General features: G+C 43.8%; 1 protein-coding gene across 4 annotated transcripts in view; it reads right to left on the minus strand.

Annotated features, from left to right (window-relative positions):
* The window catches only part of LOC119650393 (pleckstrin homology domain-containing family G member 5), a 431633-nt gene that overhangs the window by 55257 nt on the left and 354405 nt on the right, over window positions 1–21971 (minus strand). For 3 of the 4 annotated variants that reach the window (XM_038053150.1, XM_038053151.1, XM_038053152.1), the window contains 2 exons: window positions 8879–8968; window positions 6455–6781 (listed from right to left, as the gene is read on the minus strand). In XM_038053150.1, the coding sequence (XP_037909078.1) occupies window positions 6455–6781; window positions 8879–8968 (417 nt within the window). The remainder of the gene's footprint in view (window positions 1–6454; window positions 6782–8878; window positions 8969–21971) is intronic. The other variant, XM_038053153.1, reaches the window with a different exon arrangement.

Raw genomic sequence — 21971 nt, forward strand, 5'->3', positions numbered from 1 at the left:
GGGGTTCTGAACGACAGTTGTTATTTGATGCTCCACTTGTTTAGGAGAGATTTAAATTCAATTGTGTTAGAAAACTGTAGAGCGTCATTTAAAGAGCGAAGAATCATATTTGTTTTGGAAGCAACCAAGTTAGAGCAAATTGCTGCTTTTCCAGAGTGCTTCTTCACAATAGAGTATACATTGACGAAAACCTTATGTAAAGGTGCTTGTGGAGGGATTACGGGCTCAATAGTACCTGTTCGAGCCCTTGGCAGTAGACTGGAAAAGAAACGTGAGGGTGTCTCTGCTGATTTTATTGTGGTTCAACCTGTTCCCTTCTGCTTCCCTTAGGATCGCCAAGCTCTCTTGCGCGTTCAACTGCCTACTGTTCCCGCTTTTCTTGATGACCTCTACGTTGCTCCATGTGATGGTATGTCTCTCCTCAAAGATGTCGCATGCTATCATGGATTTCGGTATTGTGCTCTTCTTATTCTTTCCCCTGGCTGTTCCCGCTTCTGTCTTGTGTTCTCCACTGCACAGCGAAACCAGTCTTTTCGTTTGTCTTATGTAGCACTCCTCATAATTTGGGCATGTCATTTTAGATATCCCGCTGGATTAATGTTTTAATTTGCGATCCTTGGGGGAACCTAGACGGTTTTTTAGCTAGTGACTCCCACTCGATGGAGCCTTGTCGTAGCTGCAGAGTGGGACCAAACTTCAAAAATGTTTAGTTCGATGAGGTCTTGGTCCTGGGAAAGGTCTTGGATTTACAAGATTTCCGTATGAGTTGTCTGCAGAAAATGGAGGTGTAGCTCTAAATATTTCTGCGGGGAGACCGTCAAGCGAGCGGTTTTACTCTGTTTCACTGCATTGATGGTCGAAATAGTTTCTCTCCTGCTTGGAAAAACAGTCTGTATCTGCATGTTACGGAAACTGGCCATTTCATCCGCAAGGGAAGGAACCCCACCGGATGTGATAGTTAAGAGAGTTAAGAACCGCGGTAAAGTGTCCTTTTCACCCTTTCAGTTGCTCGTCCTCGTAGGTGACACAAGATCAACGAAAGATATGCGACCATATGTAAGTTCTTTCTTGATGCGGCATACATTTCGGAAATCATTGCATTCTGCTGCATCTTCGGCTTCTCTGTCTAATGCAATAGTAAATTCCTTTTTGTCATGCCACACATAACGCTGGACTTCCCGAGATTTCGCTGGGTATCGGAGTCTAAGCTTGTCATGCCCACTTTGGCACACAATGGTTAATAGAGCCTTCAATCCTCTACACGATTCTGCAGTCAGCCAGATCTTATGCACTCCTTCGAGACGTGGGCGACGACGGCGTAGCGTCCGAGAAAACAACATTTTTGATGGTGGCCCAATACTCATCGATATTCTCAGGCGGGTTACTTTGTTTATCTGGTGATCTGCAAGGTAGTTCTCCCATTGTTGAGCGACAGCTGGATCATACAAACGGTCGATATTGAACTTAGGGGGACGCAGCTCTCTAATCCTCCGAGAAGTGCTGGATGCAAACTTAAGCGATCATCAGACGGTGACCCCTTTTGAGGCCTATGTCAGCGTCTCTTTTGTTATACATATCCAGGAGACAACTCTTAAATCTACTGCTGATGGCAAAGTGGTCAATCTGATTGGTCGTACTGTATCGGTCAGTTGAAAAACATCTGGCCTTATGGTTCTGTGCTCGAACAATGTTCAACCAATCATAAGACTGCTGTTGGAGAGATCTACAAACTTCCCATAATTATGGTTTCGATCGCCTGCCTATGGCGTCTCGCAGAAATGGAGACGAAGATGTTGTATGGGACAGGTGGCATAACATGTCTTGATTACATCCGAAATCAGGATATCCGCGGTCGATATGGGTTTGCACCGACCGTGGAAGAATTACGAGAGAAACTTCTTCGATGGTATGGTCACGTAATTCGTGCTAACGAGAATTCAGTTGTCAACATTGGCCTGAACATCGAAGTCGATGATAGACGACCAAAAGTCCGGCCGAAACAATAGTAGCTTTATACGCCGGACGGCAATTTGAAAGCTTCGCGATTGCATCCAGATCAGGCGTTTGGCAGGCCAAAATGGGGCGCTCGATCACGACAAGCCGACCCCACGTGTGAACGGGACAAAGACCAAAGAAAAAGAAGAAGAATGCAAAGAAATGGAAGGTACTCACGGACGTCTATTTCATATATAAGTGGTCGGTTTCCTTGAATTTAAGGTGGAGTTCCTTGATCAGTAGTCCCCTTTCGTGAAGAAATTCTCAGAATAAGCCAGCTAGGGGATACGACGCCTATGGTGCAGCTAGCAAAAAGAGAGACTGCGGTAACTTCCATGAGCAAAGAAACCTGACTACAGCAACTCGACTGAGACATGAATCCGAAAACAGAAGATGACAGCACGGCAAATGGAAACTTCCGCCACAAAGAAGGGGGACTACTGGCTGAATCCTTCACATTGGAGTGTTTCCCTTTACCTTGACCAAAAAAATTGGAAAAAAGGGAAAGTGAATCCATGTTGGCTGGACACAGATAACTTGGGGAGACTGCCAGCCGATGGCGTAGGAGGACAAGTGAGGCAAACCCGCTGATGTTCCAAGAGGAGGGGCAATATCCACAGAAATCTGACGCAAGGAAGCGAAGAAGCTGGTAACCTCAGTGAGACGTAGCAGATAATTCGGTTATTGGCAACGTGTAAAAAAGGGAATAAGACCACTATTGCTGCGGCCTGCAGTGCTCCGCGGGATTGGGCTGTTAGGAGGTGGCAATATTAGCGAGAAATAGTACAATGAAGCTGGTGCCCCCCATAGCAATACTAACACAAGGACAGGAAAGAGAATGATATATTTGCGAGCTTCAGATTGCTTAAGGTAGAGTTTTCTCAAAGGTGATAAAATGGAAGAGGCACAATTTACTATTCAGCGCGGTTCCCTGTGGAAAAAATTGTTAGAGACTGGGCAGTACCTAGGTTTCAATTTTCAGAGGTTCGGGGATGGTCCCCTCTATTTGAAGCGAGCTGGTGAGACTAAATTAAAGTGAATCCAGCAGAAAATCCCATCAATATGTCCAGGCAGTTGGTCCAAGTTCGTAATAGTGTATACCCCAATTTTGGATAGGTTGTCTTCAAAGAAAGACAACGGTCATCTTCTGCGCACTTAGTGAAAATAATCCTGGCATCCTGGCGTTGGAGGGTCATGAGTTCTTAGGAGTCCAAGAGTCAAACTTCCTGTGGTGAATCCAAGAATGTGGAGGGTTGCGGCTTCAAGTTTAAATATGGAGGGTTTGAAACTAGTAGTGGTTCTGTTGAACCAAAAGAGTCCAAAGATGCTGATGAACAGTCACCATCTGTTGATCCAATTTTTCTTGGAAAGATTGAAAGTCAATCATATCAGGACACTGCAATAACTTGAACGAATTACGCTTTTGACAATCAATCTTCGCGCAAAGAATAGAACATACATGAACAGAACCTCTGTGGGAAGAGTCGGACTAGTGAAGGGACTTTTTGGTTAGAACTGTCTCTTGAGCATTTAACGGAAGAAGCACAAGAGAGGGAAGCTAGCGCCGTGGATGTAGACTGGTTTTGCTGGCCAGACGTCGCGAATCAGGGAAGGACTCCGGGAATTAAAAACCGAAGAGCGTGAAGAGACGATATCTTTTGTGCATAAGGACTTATGCGTCGCTGGACCATCTAATGTCGCGATTCTTGGAGAGATCGATTGTAAAAGGTGATTCTTTGATGGTGAGGGAACCCAAAACTGATCGTGCCACATTCTCAAGCACAAGACTACAATTACATAAAAAACCTACTGGTTTCAGCATGCCAAGATCTCCACTTTTCTGCTGGCAGCAAGGCTCGCAAAGCCACCAAGGTGGTGCTATATCTCTCTTGCATCTTTCCCTAAAAAATCTGTGGTATTTGACTAGTAAATGGGGCAAGGATCTACTACTTTTAAGCATCCAAAAAATGATGTCTTGATCTTTTTTTGAAAGCAACCATGCTGAGACCATCTTACAATACTATGTGTACAATGGCAAGAGGAGAAATGCCGGGGTCCTGTAAAGGTTTAGATATGGAGGCTTAACATAATTTTTGACGAAGTACCAAATGCAATCCTAGAGGAGGAAAGCTACTTGATTTCGTCTCTTCCGCTGATCACATTACTGCGAATGTACGATATACCTTTACGTTCGACCGGCCCAGGAGAAATTAAGTGATTGACCTAACAATTTGAGGTCTTTGGGGAGACAGCGGATGTGAGGACACCTAGCATTGCAAAAGATATTTGAAGAACCGTATCCAGTATTCGTAATGTCTTCCCATCCCCAAATACCGGATTGGTAGAAGGCAGAAAGTTAGCCCCAAGTGCAGAGAAAACTGAGACAGACCAGGAGAATACACAGAAGGGTATACTGATGTTTAAAGTAGAACAAAGTTCTGGAGCAGGATGTTCCAGATAAAAACGAAATGGGGCCTTTTCCTTTAGTCGTTCAGGGTGTGATTCTAAGGCTGGCAATCTGGATAATAAACGACGGATTGAAGGACAGTCGAACTGCGACCTGCAGCAATAGTTAAGCAGCCTTGAGAGCGTTGAGCAGTGTTCTGATCATCTCAGAAATCCTTCAGAAACGTAGAACTAGTTTGAATTTCTAGATTCAATATAGTGAAACTACTCTGGGTTCCTGGTCACAGTGGAGTAGAGGTAAGTGAAACCACAAATGTCTTAGCATGTCCTGACCATGACAGGATCGAAACCATTGATTGGAGTGTTAGTAGCAGTGGGAAATGCTACAAACAAAAGCTGGGAATGCGCTCCCCATAGGGACAAGAGACAGAATCTGGTTGTCGTGGTAGACATTTTTCTGTCAGAACCCAACAAACATACTGCAAAGTTTATCCTGCCTAAAAGGAGGAAGATATGAAAAAGGATTCTGGGCATTCTGAATGGTTATAATTCACTAACCGTACATCTGTTCAAAATAGGAATTTTACTAATTTATACGTGTCTATCTTGTAAAGAGGAATCAAAATCCATGGATGATTGTCTGAGTGCTCAGGGGTTGTGACCCAAAGGCTCAGAGAAAAAAGAAGAAGAATGAAAGGGATGTGCAACCGGTGAAAGATATTTAGTACGGTCGGATGAAAAGGCAAAGTCGAATCACATGCTACTAGTTAAAATAGAATTATTGCCGAGTATACCTTGCGTCCTCGAAATGGGCAGAAGGGAGTGGAGTTAAATTCGCGCAATACGAACAAAGGGTAATGTACGGTGAATTTGAATTGAGGAATACCGAGTACTGCAGTTTAAAATATGAATGTGGAGGCTGCTTCTGCACCTTAGAAGAGTTTCCAGCTAAAATCTTTTACGATCAGATCCGAAAATGTCAGTGAATTTTAGTTATGGCTATTTCATTTAGCGTTTCCTTTGAATGTATCTCGTTTAAGGAATCATAATTAACCATCTTTGAAAAGCAAAAGGTTGAGTAACGGTTTCGTCCAGGGCAGAGGCAACTCATCAGATGCTGTCTCACCTCTGCCCTGGGAGTAGCGTGATCGAAAGTGGCGACAGGTGTTTAACTCAAAACGAGGAGTCCCTGGATCGCAAGAGAGGAAGGAGGTTGCTTCCTAAGTGGTCCGGTCCGTCATCAAGTGGATGTGTGCATCCTCAACAAAAAACCTTCTTTGATTTGAGAATTTCTTTCCTCTCGTCTCCTGCTTGGTCCTAGCAAAGCCCTAATAATTAGGGACATCCTCCAGAATAATGGCCTGATGATGTCAAGGAAGGGAGAGAACCTCAACGGCCGCGCCTGAATAACCATCTGAGACAGGAGAAGCAAGCAAGACAGGAGAAGAGGCTGGGATTCGTCGTGGATCTTTCCCCTCCGATCGTGGTACTGGGATCCGGAGATTTACAGCTCCACGGGCGCGGTCCAGCCGCCGTTTTTTCTTCTTTTTTTCTTTTCATTTTTCAGGTTTTAGCTTGCGTTTTGGTTAGGTTCACGCGGATCCTTATGTTTGTGTGATTATTTTCAAAATCCGGTGGAAACCCAACGTGAATTTTGTATAATGACACATGAGGGATCGTAGCACTCTTAAAGGACCCCTACATTCCCGACCCTGGCTAGCACAGAGGCATGTAAGCACGTGTCAACCGAGGGCTCCGATTTGCGGGCGGATCTTGACGGTCAATTTCGTCAACTTTTTATGTTTTTAGGATAGCTCCTCTAGTTTTGTCTTCGGCAACTCAGGATGGTCGTCTAACCACCGCAGTCGCCATAGTTCATTACATATATACGTACTAACTTTTGAAAGGAAATATTCAAGTGGAAGAGGAAAAGTAGACACCTAAGTAGTAGAGACCTAATAAATCCAGAGTAGGGAGGCTCTCTCCTTTGATATTACGAGAAACAATCAACAATTTCACCAACTACTCTCTACACTTCACTACATCTACTCACCTGACTTCTAGACAAAAGCGGTTTCTTTCTTTGCATAAACGATGATTTCTTTTTCGGATGAAAATTTGATTGATTTTGGCTACTTGTCGGCGAAGTAATCAAATTACAATTAATCGATGATACTGTTTGTGACGCAACGGCCGCCGTTGGGGCCGAGAGTGAACCAAGACAACATATCTTATTACAGGACGAACTATTTGCATTGATGGATGCTATAGTTTGCTTAACACTATGCTGGGGATGTTGGTGATGATATGATGATGTTGTCGGTGGTATCGTTGGAGTTGCTGTTGCAGTTGATATTGTTGTTGAATCCTTGTGCTCAGACTTGAAATTTTTAAATTAAATTTGGGGTAACCATTGTGGAGATATTGGCTGAACTAGAGGTTTACGCATGCAGGAGGTGGAGGTAAACTTATATAGTAAAACAGGTGCTTTCTAATACATAGCATGCATTTATTGAATTTCATTTGTGAATAGTGTGTGGTATCACATTGTCATTTATCATCCCAATATCATTGAATAGGATTTATAGAGAAATAGGTGCGAACTAGGAGACTTTCATAGTAGCGTGTTTTTACTAGGTGTATGATTGGTAGGGTTCCTTGTCCGAGAGGTGCGAATGAATTGTCATTTTTTGGTAATTCAACTTTTTCTCGTAAGACCGGTAGTTCGTCGTAATAGTCACACCTTGTATAAGGTGACCCTACTACTAGTAAAACGTAATGGTCCTATGAAGTGGTGAATCAATAAACGCTTCTCCCAATTTAGGGTATTATGTGAACCTTCCCTATTAGATTATCCTATATTAGGAGAAAATGGACTATATTGGAATGGACTTGTGTTGATATCCGGTAGACTTAGGTTAGGGGGGGGATGTTTACTCCTGAATGACAAGAAATAATCGAAAGCCTTTTCGTGAGGTAGATATGCAAGGGATGGAGCTCGTGCTCAACTATATTCGATTTCGACAAGTTCTTCGACGGGCCTACCCCCTACATTACCAGGTTGAAAGTGAGCAGGGCTGACAACTTATGCTGGGGATATTATACGAGCAACATATGAGGTGTTTACCTTCCCAGGACCGCTATGATGGAGACTGTAAACTTCTAACTGTCAAGAAAACTAGCAGGCAAAGGAAAGCTGCTACTGATTCGGATTGAGGTGCAATCAAGGGTAAAAAATGGCATATCAACTACAGATTCGGTAATAACCCTGTGAACAAGGAGAAATTGAGGAACTATATATATGTTTGAGGAGAACAATTCTACCGGGATCGTTGAACAAATAGTAAACACTATCGAGGCTGAAATGTCATCAACGCCTTGGGGGTTCAACGGGGTTGTTTGTTATGGGGGCATAACCCCTCCTCTATGGATAGGGATTGATTTGGAGACTACAATTAGCGCCTTGCCATATTTTGCTAAGCTTAATGGCTTATACTGAGTGCAGCTTCAGCATTAATACTAGTCGATTTGAGGCCTATTGAACACCTCTACCGCAACTAAAGGTAACTAAGGCCAACTGCAAATGACCGATACGAGAGCTTATCCCACAGGAATTCACCTGGAACATATAAGTGGATCATTAAGTCGTGGCTTTCACAGAGGAGGCCATATAAACAGTCGAACAATGAACCACTCTCTAAACTCTCCGTTCCTCTTCTCCTCTTCTAAATTTCATCTAGTATTTCACTCCAGCATATTCCGTACCTTAAAAGGCCAATGCCGACACCTACTCTTCACGACCTCAAGAGGTACATGGTGGAAGGGACATATTAAGGATTTTCGAATGGAGGAAACCTTCAGAAAGCACTTCCCCAAGTATTTCTATTTATGAATAGCTCTCCTTGTTGCAACCGTTTTAAGGGATTTTGACTTCAAAATTTAATGGAACCTAAGGTAGGGCCCATCAGAATCAATCTTCATCGGCCACTGAAAAATATATCCTCTTTCCCTTTCTTGACAGGTCTGTCTAAATCGATTCCTTGTAAGTAGCCCACATTGGGCGCTTTTTGTAAAAAATCGAACTATGAGTTTCTTCTGCAAGCCGCCATTGGGGAAAAGGAAAGGACTCACATCCAGCTCTCTAAAATAGTTTCTTCTTGCACAAGCAACCAATCAGGATTTTAAGGAATACAATTAAATTATTTTAAAGGTTGGTGAATGTAGCTATATTTATCAGATTTTTGGAGCAGGTCAGTGTAACCACTAAATTGTGTGGAATTTAAGACTGAAGATTGGTAGTGATGGGACGTGTGTGCTTGAAATTGTGTCATTGGAGGGGAGTCTGGTATTGCTTTTGATATCTATCGTCATCTTGGATTGTTTTCCAACTATCAGTGACTCATGCAATTTTATTTTGTGAGACATGCGTCAATAAAAGGGATATCTATAAATGGTAAAAAATGTGGAGCATACTTACTCGTTGTTGTTTTTGGGGGTCTATCGTTGTACTTCGTTGACATGATATTGAGTCCAAAATATCCAAATCTGTTAGACTTTTTGATTTTAACTGAAATGAGGAAAAGGAAATGGAATCATTAGTCGAAAGTACAATTAAAGATTTTGCCTAGTTTTTCTTGCAGATATTATAAATATATGAGGACACAGAATCCCACTAATCGTTATCGATTCAAAAAAAAAAACCTGTAGAATTCTGTAACAAATAATTTTCTGGTGAAAAGTGAGAAAGCACTTCGAGGACTAAGCAGCGACTAAGAACCTTCTCGTGGGGAATAAAGGGAACTCTGTTTCCACCACATGAGACTGCTGAGGATTTTCAAATGCAAGGCTTCATTGCCCTGCTATCCTGGTGCTCGGAGGTGGCAATGAGGAAGATGGGGTGGCAACCCCGTTGGCCAAACCAAAACCAAGTGGCCGAGGAGAACCTCCATAGTGGTGGCACCGGGAGACGCTGAATCACATTGGCTTGCCGGCCGTGATGCAGTAAGCGAATGCTGCAAAGGCTTAATCAGGGCGATCAGACCCTAGTCTGGACGGGAACCTATCTGAAGTAGCAATTGGTCAGGAAACCTTACCAGGGGTATATTGGTACTGTTGGAACCGGGATAGCCCCTGGACTCACATACTTCAGGAGATTTTTTGTTGTATGTGAGTACAGCTCGGTTGTTTGCGGTTGGCCCCCTAGTGGGAGCTTCATGGGGGTGGTGGTTGCTTTCAAGCGTGGTGTTGCGTTTCAACATGGGTGCCTTACTCCTTAGTTCGGTCGAGATTTAGGTAGGTCTTGCATCTATCAGTGTGAATGCTGAACCTTGCATTTCGTATAGACTGGTACCGTCGCAGCTTGCTTCGGCGGAGCTGTGATTGTGGTCACAAAATCAACCCATGTCTTAAGAAGACCGTGAGATTAAGTCTCCATGATAGGTACTCATGTAAAACCCTTAGGACTGACTGCCCTGCTATCCATAAAACAGATCATCGCAACAAAATTGAAGTCATAAAATCTAAGTTAAACCGGTAGCTGATTACTTTTGATGCCTCTTTCGGCTTCAAATAGTTACGTCAAATATAATTGGCAAATCTCACTTAGACCTGTTCCACACAGATGAGGTGCATGCACTACAAGCTGACTGGACATGCGGTACCAAAGCTTTCTTAAATATCACTACCTTAAATACGGTGAGTTACTCTGGTCAAGTGAATGTTCAAAGAGATCAGATGAAAATCCAAAAGGTGTCACCAATGGGGGAAGCGAGACCCTGTCAACTATCGTAAATGCTCTAATTTCGTCGATGTTATTGCCAGGTGGGACGCACAAAAACAAGCCGCTATTTCTGGGTTCAGTCCTATATATGCAACCGAATCCAGCCGAGTAACTAATCCGGACTTCCAAAAGTTCGTCGACTTTGAAATTTGCCTGTCCAATATTCAACTTAATTCGTATATGTACACAGAGCTCTAAAACATGACCCTCGTTCTTATTGACTTTTTCCTAAAAGCCCACCTCTCCACACTCCGAAGTCAATGCATCCATTACCCCGTTACAATCATTACCACTTTTCTTTTTTACCACCCACTTCTTTCAATACAATAGTTTCATTCCACAAATCAACGTCATCACAACGCAAGTATCTACTCGCACGGAAACCTAACCGAGTTGCCTCGAGCTTGTCAAATATCGAGACGTTTGTCAAATATCGACCTAAGGTACGATCCTGTAATAAGTCGGTGCCGTCATAATATGCATCCCCCATAAGGGATATAGTACGCGGCGAAGATCTTCTTTGGAGGGGCTCTGCCAAATTTTTACCAAGTGGAAACTACCCCTAATTTCAAAATATGTCAAACAATTCTCTTTCGAAGGAATAATGGTTATGATATCGACAATGAATTCCAGTATCAAAAACTTATCCCTGAAAAGTGGACCAGCCCCCACTCCTTCAGTAGACCCTATTGTCTACTTTGGCGTTTATCATTCAAATCCACTTGCTGTATTGTCAAAACCGAAACTGAACCGTGCGTGTGTGAAAGCCTTAGTGGCTTTCTGGTCCCTGCACAATAATTCGAATCGTATTGAAACATGACAAAACCTATTCATGTCCTGAGAGTATTACGTGCTATACGGTTTCAATTAGGTATCGAATAGACACCGAATTCAAACCGAAAGATCTTTTCAAACTTATCGGCAGTGATCGAAGCAAAACCAAAAACGAACCGACGTTCGGCTCATTTAATAAGGTCAGGACATCCTGGGTTCCAGTCCATGTTGGGTTGGAAGCCAATGAGGCATCGGACGAACTAGACAAGAAGGGAGCAACAACGCCTTTACACGGGCCATTTTGTGGAATCGAAAACGGGCTCATAGCAGTGACATTGAAAATGAAGATAAATACTGGACGCGTCTACCAGGAGTGGAGCATTCCAGGATGTTTATTGGGGGATACGAACCCAAGCGCCTAAACGATTGCTTAAACCTCACCAAGAAGAATATCTGAATCATAGTGGGAATTCTCACTGGTCGCTGTCGCCTAAACTATCACCAAGGGAAACTAGGGATGCGGTGCCACTTCCCTTTAACAGAAAAAGAATAATAATTCTAGGCAAGACACTAAGTCGCTCCTCATTCCTAACCCATTCCTCCTGACGTGACTACCAATATTGTCGATGGACATTTCATCGTCCGTTCATCGTTTCAACATTTATTTATTTTCTCGTTAACCGAGACAAACGCCGTTCCATCCTTCATGCCATTCATTATACAGTGTCGTGTCAATTTCCAATCGACACCAGTCCTGACCTCCATTCGAATGAATTTCGCGAAGGGTTCATTGTTCTGGGTATCCTCCGGTTGTCTCTTCTCTATGGACAGATGTTGTTCACCCCCACCAGCTTGTTATGATTTTCTCCTCGACCGACGCCAATATGAATAATTATTCACTCAAATATTTCAGCACTGCCATAAAGGAGTTGATACCCTCATTTGTTCTACAAATTACAGCGAAATCTACTAACCTATAAATGTTCCCATCGATACATCCCAGCTGAATTCAGATTCAATTTCCGCCAATCCTCTTAATTTCATCGTGCTCCAGAAACAACCCGGCAACAAAGCAACAGACTTAGTACCCGACCCAGTGCACGAGTCCGATCAATATCAGGATATTTGTGTTAAAAATTTTCATCATAAATTTTTGGACAATCTATCTATCTATCGATATCCTGGAACGTGACTGAAATTCCAATTCATCATCTCCTTTTTTGCACATACAAATTGCTAAAAGTCGACTTTTATTACATTTGAACATTTACAGCTGAATGGCGATTTGTTTGAACGATAATGGTTCGTGACCGATTTGAATCTTTGTCACGAACTTGGCAGCGCGTTTATGATGCATTGGAATAAGGACCTCGTACGGCAGGAAGCCGATGCTTCCAGTGATAGTACGGAAGCGAGTTGATAGTGAGATGATGGAAAGGATAGTGATCGGAAGCTAACTACGAGTACATGCAGAAGTGAATAAGTGCCTGGAGGTGTGGACATTTTCATTTCGGGGAAATTATGGAATCCATTTCGGATCTGAAGATGGATTGGGGATTACTTTCCAATGCATGAAAAAATAGCTTTTCCAGATACTATCAATCAATTCTTCCGTTGAATTTATAGGATCGGGGCTCACTTTGGCCCTGCCTCCTTGCATTCACCAAATTCAATTAGAAAATTAGAGCACAAGATACTTTGATATCCCTGGAAAATTTATTATCAAAGGGTTCATTTACCAGGCAGTAATTAACAGATTTTCAAATTTAATTTACTTTTCACTGCTAAGTATAATTCAGGATGATTTGCATTTTGCGGAGGTTTTCGGTGTTTGGAATTGAATGGAATTTTCTTTTGATATAATCTGATTAGTGTTTAAAATGACTACAATATAGTCTGGGAATTCAATTCTGGGAGCGAGGATGATCCCCGCCGAAATGCGTCCTTTGTATCTCAGGTTCTGAAGGAAAAGGAGGGAAAGGACTTTTGCTTTAGAATGAAAATGGTAGGAAAGCGTCAATCACTTGATTCAATATTTTTGAATGCCATTTTGGATAATTGGCGTACTTTGAAATGGAGTCAAAAGGACGAACCGCCACAAGATTATGTTGTTACGAATCATGAATCATCATTATTTTGTCGCGGTTGTAAGATTAATGTTCATCGCCAGAGACAGACAATAGTGGAAGCTGAAAACTCTTATAACTGTGCAACTGGAAAATGACACTCTTCTTGCTTTTCGTCCTTGTTGTTTGGGAGAGACTGGAAAACACACTCTCCTGTTTGGAGTATTGAAAACGAACGTACGAATCTTAGATGGTACTTAAGGCCTCTAAAAGGACTGATCACTGTAGAGAATTATAGGAAAAGGAAAGCAATCTGAAATCTATTTGAATTTCAGCCGCATCATCCACCAGTACCATCGAAAGACAAGGAGTCGAGTGGGCTCGTCACCGAAGTGCATGAAGAGTGCTCTTACTCAAAATTAAAAGACACCTTCATGAACCGACTGTCGGTAAGTGAGTCAGCAAAGCTGAATCGGCTTTTGAAGTCACTGTGGTTGCAGCGACTCCCGGAGAGCATCCAAGTCATCTTAGTCTGTGCGGACTCCGGGTCTTTGGCGATGCTTGCAAACACCGATGGCAAGATCCACGAGGTGCATGCACGCTTCGTGATCAGTGAAGTGTTGCAGGAGGCCACTGGCCATATTACCGAGCTTCAGCAGACAGTGGTTACCTTCGGGACTACCGTCTCCAAACTAATGGTAACAGTCGGAGCTTCACGTTCGGGGGGTCGGTCCCGACCTAGTTCGCGGTCCGCCAACCGAAATGAACGACCGAGTAGTCACGCGTCGGGGATCTCAGTGCATCCTGTAGGACCCACCTCAACATCTTCGCTGACAAGGCAACGAAGTGCACGTTTACAGCACCAAAAAACTAAACCCACTGGGAGCTCCGGTGACAGCTAACCTGATGTCAGCTTCACGCCGCCTAACCATCTACGACTCTTTGATCAAGCGCCATTCCCTAATCGACACAGGCGCAGATATCTCTGTTCTCCCGGTATCAGGCAATCACAAGTTAATCCCGCAACACATCAAACTAGCAAACTCTTCAACCATATATGGCTAAAGGCAAGGCCACTATGGATTGCTAGTAGAACTGCAGAACACGTCTCTTGTAGATTGCGTAACTTTGATCAGGCCTTCAGGGAAACTTACCACTTGCTCAACTATCAGTCTTTCTATCATTTTTGAAGAAGTAGTGGACACTCGTATTCGCGCGCTTCACCAAAAATACAGCAACATTACTACCGAAAGTAGACTCTTGCAGCCAACTAAGCATGATGTTATAGCCCTACATCCGCACCACTGGCTAACCTATCTTCTCAAAGGTACTTTCATTACCACCCCCCTCCCCACTCGCTGTTATTAAGAAAAAAAATGACATACTTTCACACCAGGATATTTACAAATTATCAAATCGCTGCCGGTCTTCTCCACTACACATGGTCCTAAAGTCCAACGGTGAATGGAGACCATGTGGCAATTACAGAAGTCTGAATGCTCAGACTATTCCAGATCGCTACCCCATTCCACTCATCCACGACTTTGCGCATAACCTCACTAACTGCCGTATTTTCACGACCTTAGATTTACTCAAGGCATACCATCGAATCCTTGTAGTTCCATAAGTCATTCCGACAACGGCAATATGCACTCGTTTCGGACTCTTCGAGTTCACAAGGATGCCATTTGATCTGTGCAATGTGGCATAAACTTTTCAAAGTTTCATCCCCACTGTCCTGCGAAACTTTAATTTTTGTTTCGTCTACTTAGATGATGTTTTGGTCGCCTCATCTTCTGAGTCTGAGCATTTGGAACATCCTGAATGCATTTTTCAATGTCTCCTTGAGGTCAGTTTTGTACTTAACGTTGAAAAATGCAAATTCCTTCAACATCAGGTGAAGTTTTTAGGCCATACGATCTACCCTGAGGCAATATACCTGGACCCTGATAAGGTTCGGGCTATCACAGAATTTTCGAAACCAAAAACGGTCAAGGATATGCGAAGGTTTTTGGGCATGTTAAACTTCTATCGTCGTTACTTGCCCAACATCGCACAACATCAAGCGATCTTCAACTCCTATTTGTCTGAACCCGAGACCAAAGACTTAAGCGTGATTGCGTAGTCTACAGAGGTCATCCAGGCATTTGAGCTAGTAAAATGGCAGCTGATGGATGTTACGCTCCTGGTATTCCCTCAGCCAGGTGCACTCTAGACGCATTCATCGATGTGTCAGACATCGCAACAGGTGTTGCCCTTCACCAAAAGATGAACCAAAGTTGGCAGCCGTTGAGCTGGTATTCCAAGCAAATAAATGCAGCTCAACGAAATTACACCACAAATACTTCAGCAGAAGGCAGGCCGGTCACAGGGTCCACGGACCACAAGCCTCTGACCTTCGCTTTTAAGCAGAATTCCGGCAAAGCATCCCTTCGCCAACTTCGGCACCTGATCTTCATAAGCCAGTTTACTTCGGACTGCCAATTGATCCCCTCTCCTAGATGGGAACGGATAGGTTAGATCGGAGATGCTACCTTCACAGCCAGGGGGCAGGAACATTTAATCTGGTGTTTAAAACTGCGGGCCGGGTTCTTGTCGTCATTTTCAGGATCTGCTCACCTCTGCAGTCTGAGGGTGGGGCATCCTATTAAGCTTGCTTCAATTATACACTACTACTATACACTACTATACATCGAGATGCTTAACATCGGATGAAAGTGATACCCTTTGCCCGCGGGATGTGGATTTCGGACTGGTTGCTAAATGAAATATTTACAACCGCAGTTTTTCAAACGTGACTTCCTTAAGATAGTTAATAATGGAAGGAAATATTCTTGACACTAATATTACTAAGTCATCGGAATACGCCACCACATTCACCCCGTTCGCAGAATTTCATCTATCATTATCAACCAGCGTACCAGAGGCGTCAAACCTTATAGGGCGTTGATCAATTGACAACTTTGGTTAAATGACTACCTCTCCGATAAGATTGGGTTACCTTTGGTCTTAGCATAGATACCATCCATTACGTAAAACCCTTCGTCACCCTTATTCTCGATAGAACCTCTTTGAGGGTTTGTTATTCTCATGTGGGTTCCGAGCGCAGGACGCCTAGGGGGACTTCATTTTTATGTTCCCATGGTCGGAAGTCCAGAGTGAGGTGACTTTGAGCATACCGTTCAGACGATTCAGCGCGCCCTTGCAATGTTCGATCAGGTTAGAGAATGTTGTACTGAGCAGAAGTCCTTAGTGGAGAGACTATGTTACGCTTGAGGCTCGGATCATGCGCCAATTATGGACAGACCCGATTTTTACTAATATCTATGTTTAGAATAAACTGGTTTCTAAGTCTAGGATGATTTGCCGAGTCTAACAGCACAATATATAATATAAAGGTCTAAGGGGAGGAGATGTAGGAGAGGTAAGGTCATCTGCCGGGTTGGACAGTCAAGCCTCTGCAGCACCTGCGTCTGTCGTCCTTTGGCTTTTATTAATCTTGGTTTTTATGTGTTTCTTGCTCGGGGCCGGGCACAATGCAATAAAATTGTAAGTTTGGATGCGATGGACCAGAGCTGAAAATATCTAGCTTGCGTGACACTGACAGCTTTCACAATCCTCTTGGAAGAATGTCACAATGCGGGTTCAAGGACTTTCATGAAGTGGCATCCAGCAGTAAAAAAGTCTTATTTTCCAAGGAGGGCGATAGAGACCCTAATGTCTATTTTGCGAAGGAAAGAAGGGTCGGGATAATCGGCATATTGTCGGCAAATACCCGAAATCTATTCACTTGAGCAGACCACATATGAATCTAAGATGGAAATTGCCACATAACTGAATCATACAGAAACTGTCAGGCTTGCGTATGGGTGACGTTTAGAGCAGTCGTTGAACGTGCGGTCGCCAAGCTGTACAATGCAATAGGAGTCAGTCGGCCGGTGGCTTTTGTGTAGGCGAAAATAAATGGTGTGTTCATATACAGCTACTGCGCTCTACACAGTCTGAATTGAATTAAATGACATGTTAGACAATCTTGTTGTCGACACAAGGGGAAGAAGTTCAAAGGTTATTATCGGTGAAGAAAATCATCAAGGGCTGAAATCAATTGGAAGTTTTTTCGTAGTTGGATTTAGTTTTGGGCAGCAGAAGTAATGCAAACTCCTTTCGGATATGGGGGTTTGCCTCAATCGTAGACCTGTCCTTTCTCAGCCCTGTGTGATGTCCCAGTTAGCGGATCACCATAATTATCTTCAAAATATGTGAACCACATAACAGGGAGATTGGATACCCAAAGCCGAAACATCAGGGTGGTATATATAACAGCATTAGACGTCCAAACCTGGATAGAAGTGCGGCTAGAACAACCTATGAAGGTTGTCAGTCTCATGGAAAGCACTCTCGATGTTAAATAATAAATCGGCAACGCATGTGACGCTTCCATGCTTAGGAGGTACATATTCTTCAGTAGAAGATTCAACTACTGGTAGAACTGGCTTATCTGTCTTTTCGAAGGTGCGTCCTTAATACCCCAGAAACGCGCTGTTGGTAAGAAAGAATTTGATATGCTTTTAAAGCAGGGTATTTGCAAACAATCAAATAGTTGCTGTTTTTCTCCGCTAAACATGGTCCCAAATCTCAATGGAGATGGAGACCATTCCAGACCGCTACTTTATACCACTCATCGCTTTGCGCACAACCTCACTAACTGCCGTGTTTTCACGACCTTAGACTTAGTCAAGGCGTACCATCAAATCTTTGTACTTCCAGAAGACTTTCCGAAAAAGGCAATATGCACACCCTTCGGACTCTTCGAGTTAACACGGATGCCATTTGATCTGTGTAATGTGGCGCAAACTTTTCAAAGTTTCATCCCCACTGTCCTGCGAAACTTTAATTTTTGCTTCGTCTACTTAGATGATGTTTTGGTCGCCTCTTCTTCTGAGTCTGAGTGTTTGGAACATCTTGAATGCATTTTTCAACGTCTTCTTGAGGTCGATTTTGTACTTAAAGCTGAAAAATGACAATTCCTTCAACACCAGGACAAATTTTTAGGACAGACCATCACAGACTTCCCGTAACCAAAGCAGTCAACGATCGCCGAAGGTTTTTCATCATCATCAACGACGCAACAACCGATATCCGGTCTAGGCCTGCCTTAGTAAGGAACTGCAGACATCTTGGGTTTGTGCAAAGGTCCACCAATTGAGTTTTGATCATGCTAACCTTCAATAGTCATTTCTTGCCCAAAGCCACACAATATCAAGTGATCCTCAATGCCTGATTGTCTGGGCCCAAATTCAAAGGCTCACAAGTGAATAGGTGGTCTACAGAGGTCCAGGTCCAGGCATTTGAGCTTGCCAAACGGCAGCTGGAGGACGCTATACTCCCGGTATTCTCTCAACCATGTGCACCCCTAGCCGCATTTGTCGATGCCCCAGACATCGCGGTAGGTGCACCTTCACTTTCACCAACAAGTGAACAAAAGCTGGAAGCCGTTGAACTTCTTTTCCAAGCAATTGAATACAGCTCAACAGAACTACGGCACTTATGATCGTGAGCTATTAGCCGCGTACATGGCAATCAAATATTTCCGGTATTCCCTAGAAGGCAAGCCATTCACAGGGTTCACGGACTGCAAGCCTCTTATCTTCGCTTTTAAGCAGAAGCCCAACAAAGCATTCCCTCCCCAAGTTCGGCACTTGATCTTCATAAGTCAGTTTGGAGTACTTCGGACATTTAGTACATGTCCGGGAAGAACAAAGTAGTTGGAGACGCTTAGCAACGCATTTCAGAGGTCGAAATCCCCGCCATGGTAGATTTTTAGGTAATCACCGAGGCACAGAATGATGATACAGTGCTTCAGAGACTTAGGGGCAGTTCCAAATACAAACTTCGGGAGTTTCTCCTTTTCGGTTCTACCTTAAAAATCTTCTGTGGGACCTCTGAAAAGTGACCTAGGCCATATATTCTGACCGCTTTTTGCAAGGAAGTATTCCATGCAGCATACAATCTTGCGCACTTAAGCATTCTGACAAAGAATCGGCTGGTTGCTAGCAAATATTTCTTCTTCTCCCTGGCAAGACTTGCACGGTTTCAAGTACTAACTCACAATCATCGATAGGTTCACGCGGTGGCTTGAGGCAATATCTTAGGCCGACATTTCCGCCCAATGGTGTGCCGAGTTCCTTTGTCGGGAATGGATCTCACGCTTTGGAGTTCCAGCGAAGTCATTACTGATCAGGGAATGCAGTTCCCTATTGTCAGAGTTAGGTAAACTCCTAGGCTTCAAACGCCATCAAACGATTGCGAACTTCTCGCAATCCAACGTTGATACAGGACATTGAAGGCCGCTATAATGACATACAATGACTCTTGGTGGTTGGAAGTCCTACCTTCGTTCTCCTACAAACAGCAAATTGTGAAGAGTTTGCCACTAGCACTGTCGAGCTGGTATATGGGGAGGATTTGAGACTCTATAGCGATCCTGCATTCGATACCAGGTCAGTCCTTTCCATCACTGGGTTTTAGGCTTGCTGCGGGACACCGGGGACAAGCTAAAATCACCCCCGCCACCTCGTGGTTTTTCGACCAAGGCTAATTCACCCAAGGAACAGGACGTCTGCACACACGTCTTGGTTCGCATGAATGCTTAACGGAAGCCCCTGTAACCATTATATGAGGGACCATGTGAAACAGAGGGCAGCAGTTCTTTAGGTTAGGTCCAGGATAGAACCAGGAACGTCAAGGATAGATTCAGGAACGTTTCCGTCTCCAGGTTAAAACCTCTTTGTCCCGGCGCTGACATCTCGGGGAAGAGGAGTGCACGGTGCGTGAGATTTGATGTGGCTCTCTAGAGCTGGCGGATTAGGAGTCGGGTTTTGTCACTGAACCCCGGTATGGGAAAGCAGAGATAATAATAATGTTAGAAGCTTTTATGCAATTGTATATAGTTGTGGGTAGCAGAGGTAATGAACGGAATGTAGGTACTCGCGTCCCTTCGTATGAATGAGGGTACGCTCGGAGGAAGCGTTGTGGGCATGTACCCAGCAGGAGATGTGCGTTCATGGGAAGAGAGTGAGAGGATGAAGTTGGCCGGTTGAATTAGTGTTTAAACAGATTACCGTAGGCAAGGTAAGAATCGCAACCGATAACAGCTATGATGGTTGTTGGCTGCCAACAGAACCTATTTCAGCTTACAAAAGCTGTTTCGTTCGAAACGTTTCAGCATAGGGTCAAAGCTCTTACTGTACAAAACTATGATCTTGCTAGGTCGGTATTACTCGAAGATTTGGGTTCTTAGCAAGAAAAAATTGCAAACTCTTGGCCACGTTCGAGAGAAGAATCCTCCGAAGAATTTTTGGCCCCCTACATGAGAATAGATGATTCCATAGCCTGCACAACGGCGAAATCTGTGAGCCATGTCACGATCGTCTGGCTGTGGATGAAATCTCGCTCAACAGGTTACGGTGGATGGGTGAACTAATCCGTTCGAATGAAGATGATCCAGCCTGGAAAGTCTATAAGTCTATAAGAATACTGGACAACACGAAGAACCAGAGAAGGGTGTGTTCGGAATACCGGCCAATCGCACTGACGATGTGCAGTGCATATAGGACAGTATGCGGTGAATGAGGCGCACTGACTCTACCTGAAAAGGGGGTAAGTTCAGCGGACGGAATTCGAGTTTCTGAAAAGCCACCACAAACGAGTTGTACAGGAGATTGCAGTAATGGTGGGATAATTCCGAACAAGTAGGTTGGAACCATATACTGATCTCGTGTGTTTAGAGATGGGTTGGGCGAAAACGCGAAAAATTGAATCACCGCTATATCCGAACACGTGGGATCGTTGGGCAACAGAGTGGGGTAGCAAGCATACTAACGTCAGAGGTCGAAGGCTTCTGGAAACATTTGCGTCTTTGGAATTAGGAGTTACAAATAACGGTGAGGCAAGCACATATCGTAAAGCTGAAATTGGTTTAATCATTGGCATCACTTTCGCCAGTCTTTCGCTTCTACCTAAGATAAGGTAGTGGGTTAGCGAAGAATTCATCCGCAGTGATCATCAGGCGGCATTTGAAATAAAAGAACACAGAATCTCAAACTGACAGGTCCCAAATGGAAGAGAGGTGATAAACTCCGCTAGTATGGACCAAGGATCTGCAGAAAATTTGGTCAAACAGCTAATTCAGTCTATTGCCAACGCGTGTGACGCTGCAATGCCGAGGAGAATTCCCAGCAGAAGAAGTGAGTAAATAAAGACCTTGAGAGAAAAGTGCCTGCAAGCCCGAAGAAGCCAAGGACAAATTTGGAGGAGAAGATTGGACTTCCAGGAGCTGCTCTCCACATTTAAACAATGGAGATATGATTTTGTTGCCAAAGGGAAACAAGCCCAATATGTTTTGTAGATAAGATAATGATCATCAACATCAACGGCGCAACAACCGGTATCCGGTCTAGGCCTGCCTTAATAAGGAACTCTAGACGCCTCAGCTCGGAGGTTCACCAATTCGATATCCCTAAAAGCTGTCTGGCGTCCTGAACTGCGCCGTCGCTCCATCTCAGGCAGGGTCTGCCTTGTCTTCTCTTTCTACTATAGATATTGTCCGGGCTGGATCATCCTCATCCAATCCGATCATGATAATGATGATACGAATAACTCCCAACAGATTGTGCGAGACGGCTGAAAATGAAAAGACCCTTTCCGATATGCACTTTGGATCCAGAAAAAGTGGCGGTAGACACCGCAGCCACTGCCCTAGAACGTGTGAGATGGCGATGGGGTTCAAAAGAGTACTGCGGAGTGGTCACGTCACGTTCGACGTGAAGAACGCTTTTAACTCGGTAAACTGGTCTGCCATCAAAATGTCCTTCATTCGAATGAACACTCCACACTACCTGAGCAACATAGCGTTTAACTACTTTACAGACAAGGAGCAAAAGTTAGAGAAT

Source organism: Hermetia illucens, chromosome 2 (assembly GCF_905115235.1).
Source record: "Hermetia illucens chromosome 2, iHerIll2.2.curated.20191125, whole genome shotgun sequence".
NCBI lineage: Eukaryota > Metazoa > Arthropoda > Insecta > Diptera > Stratiomyidae > Hermetia > Hermetia illucens.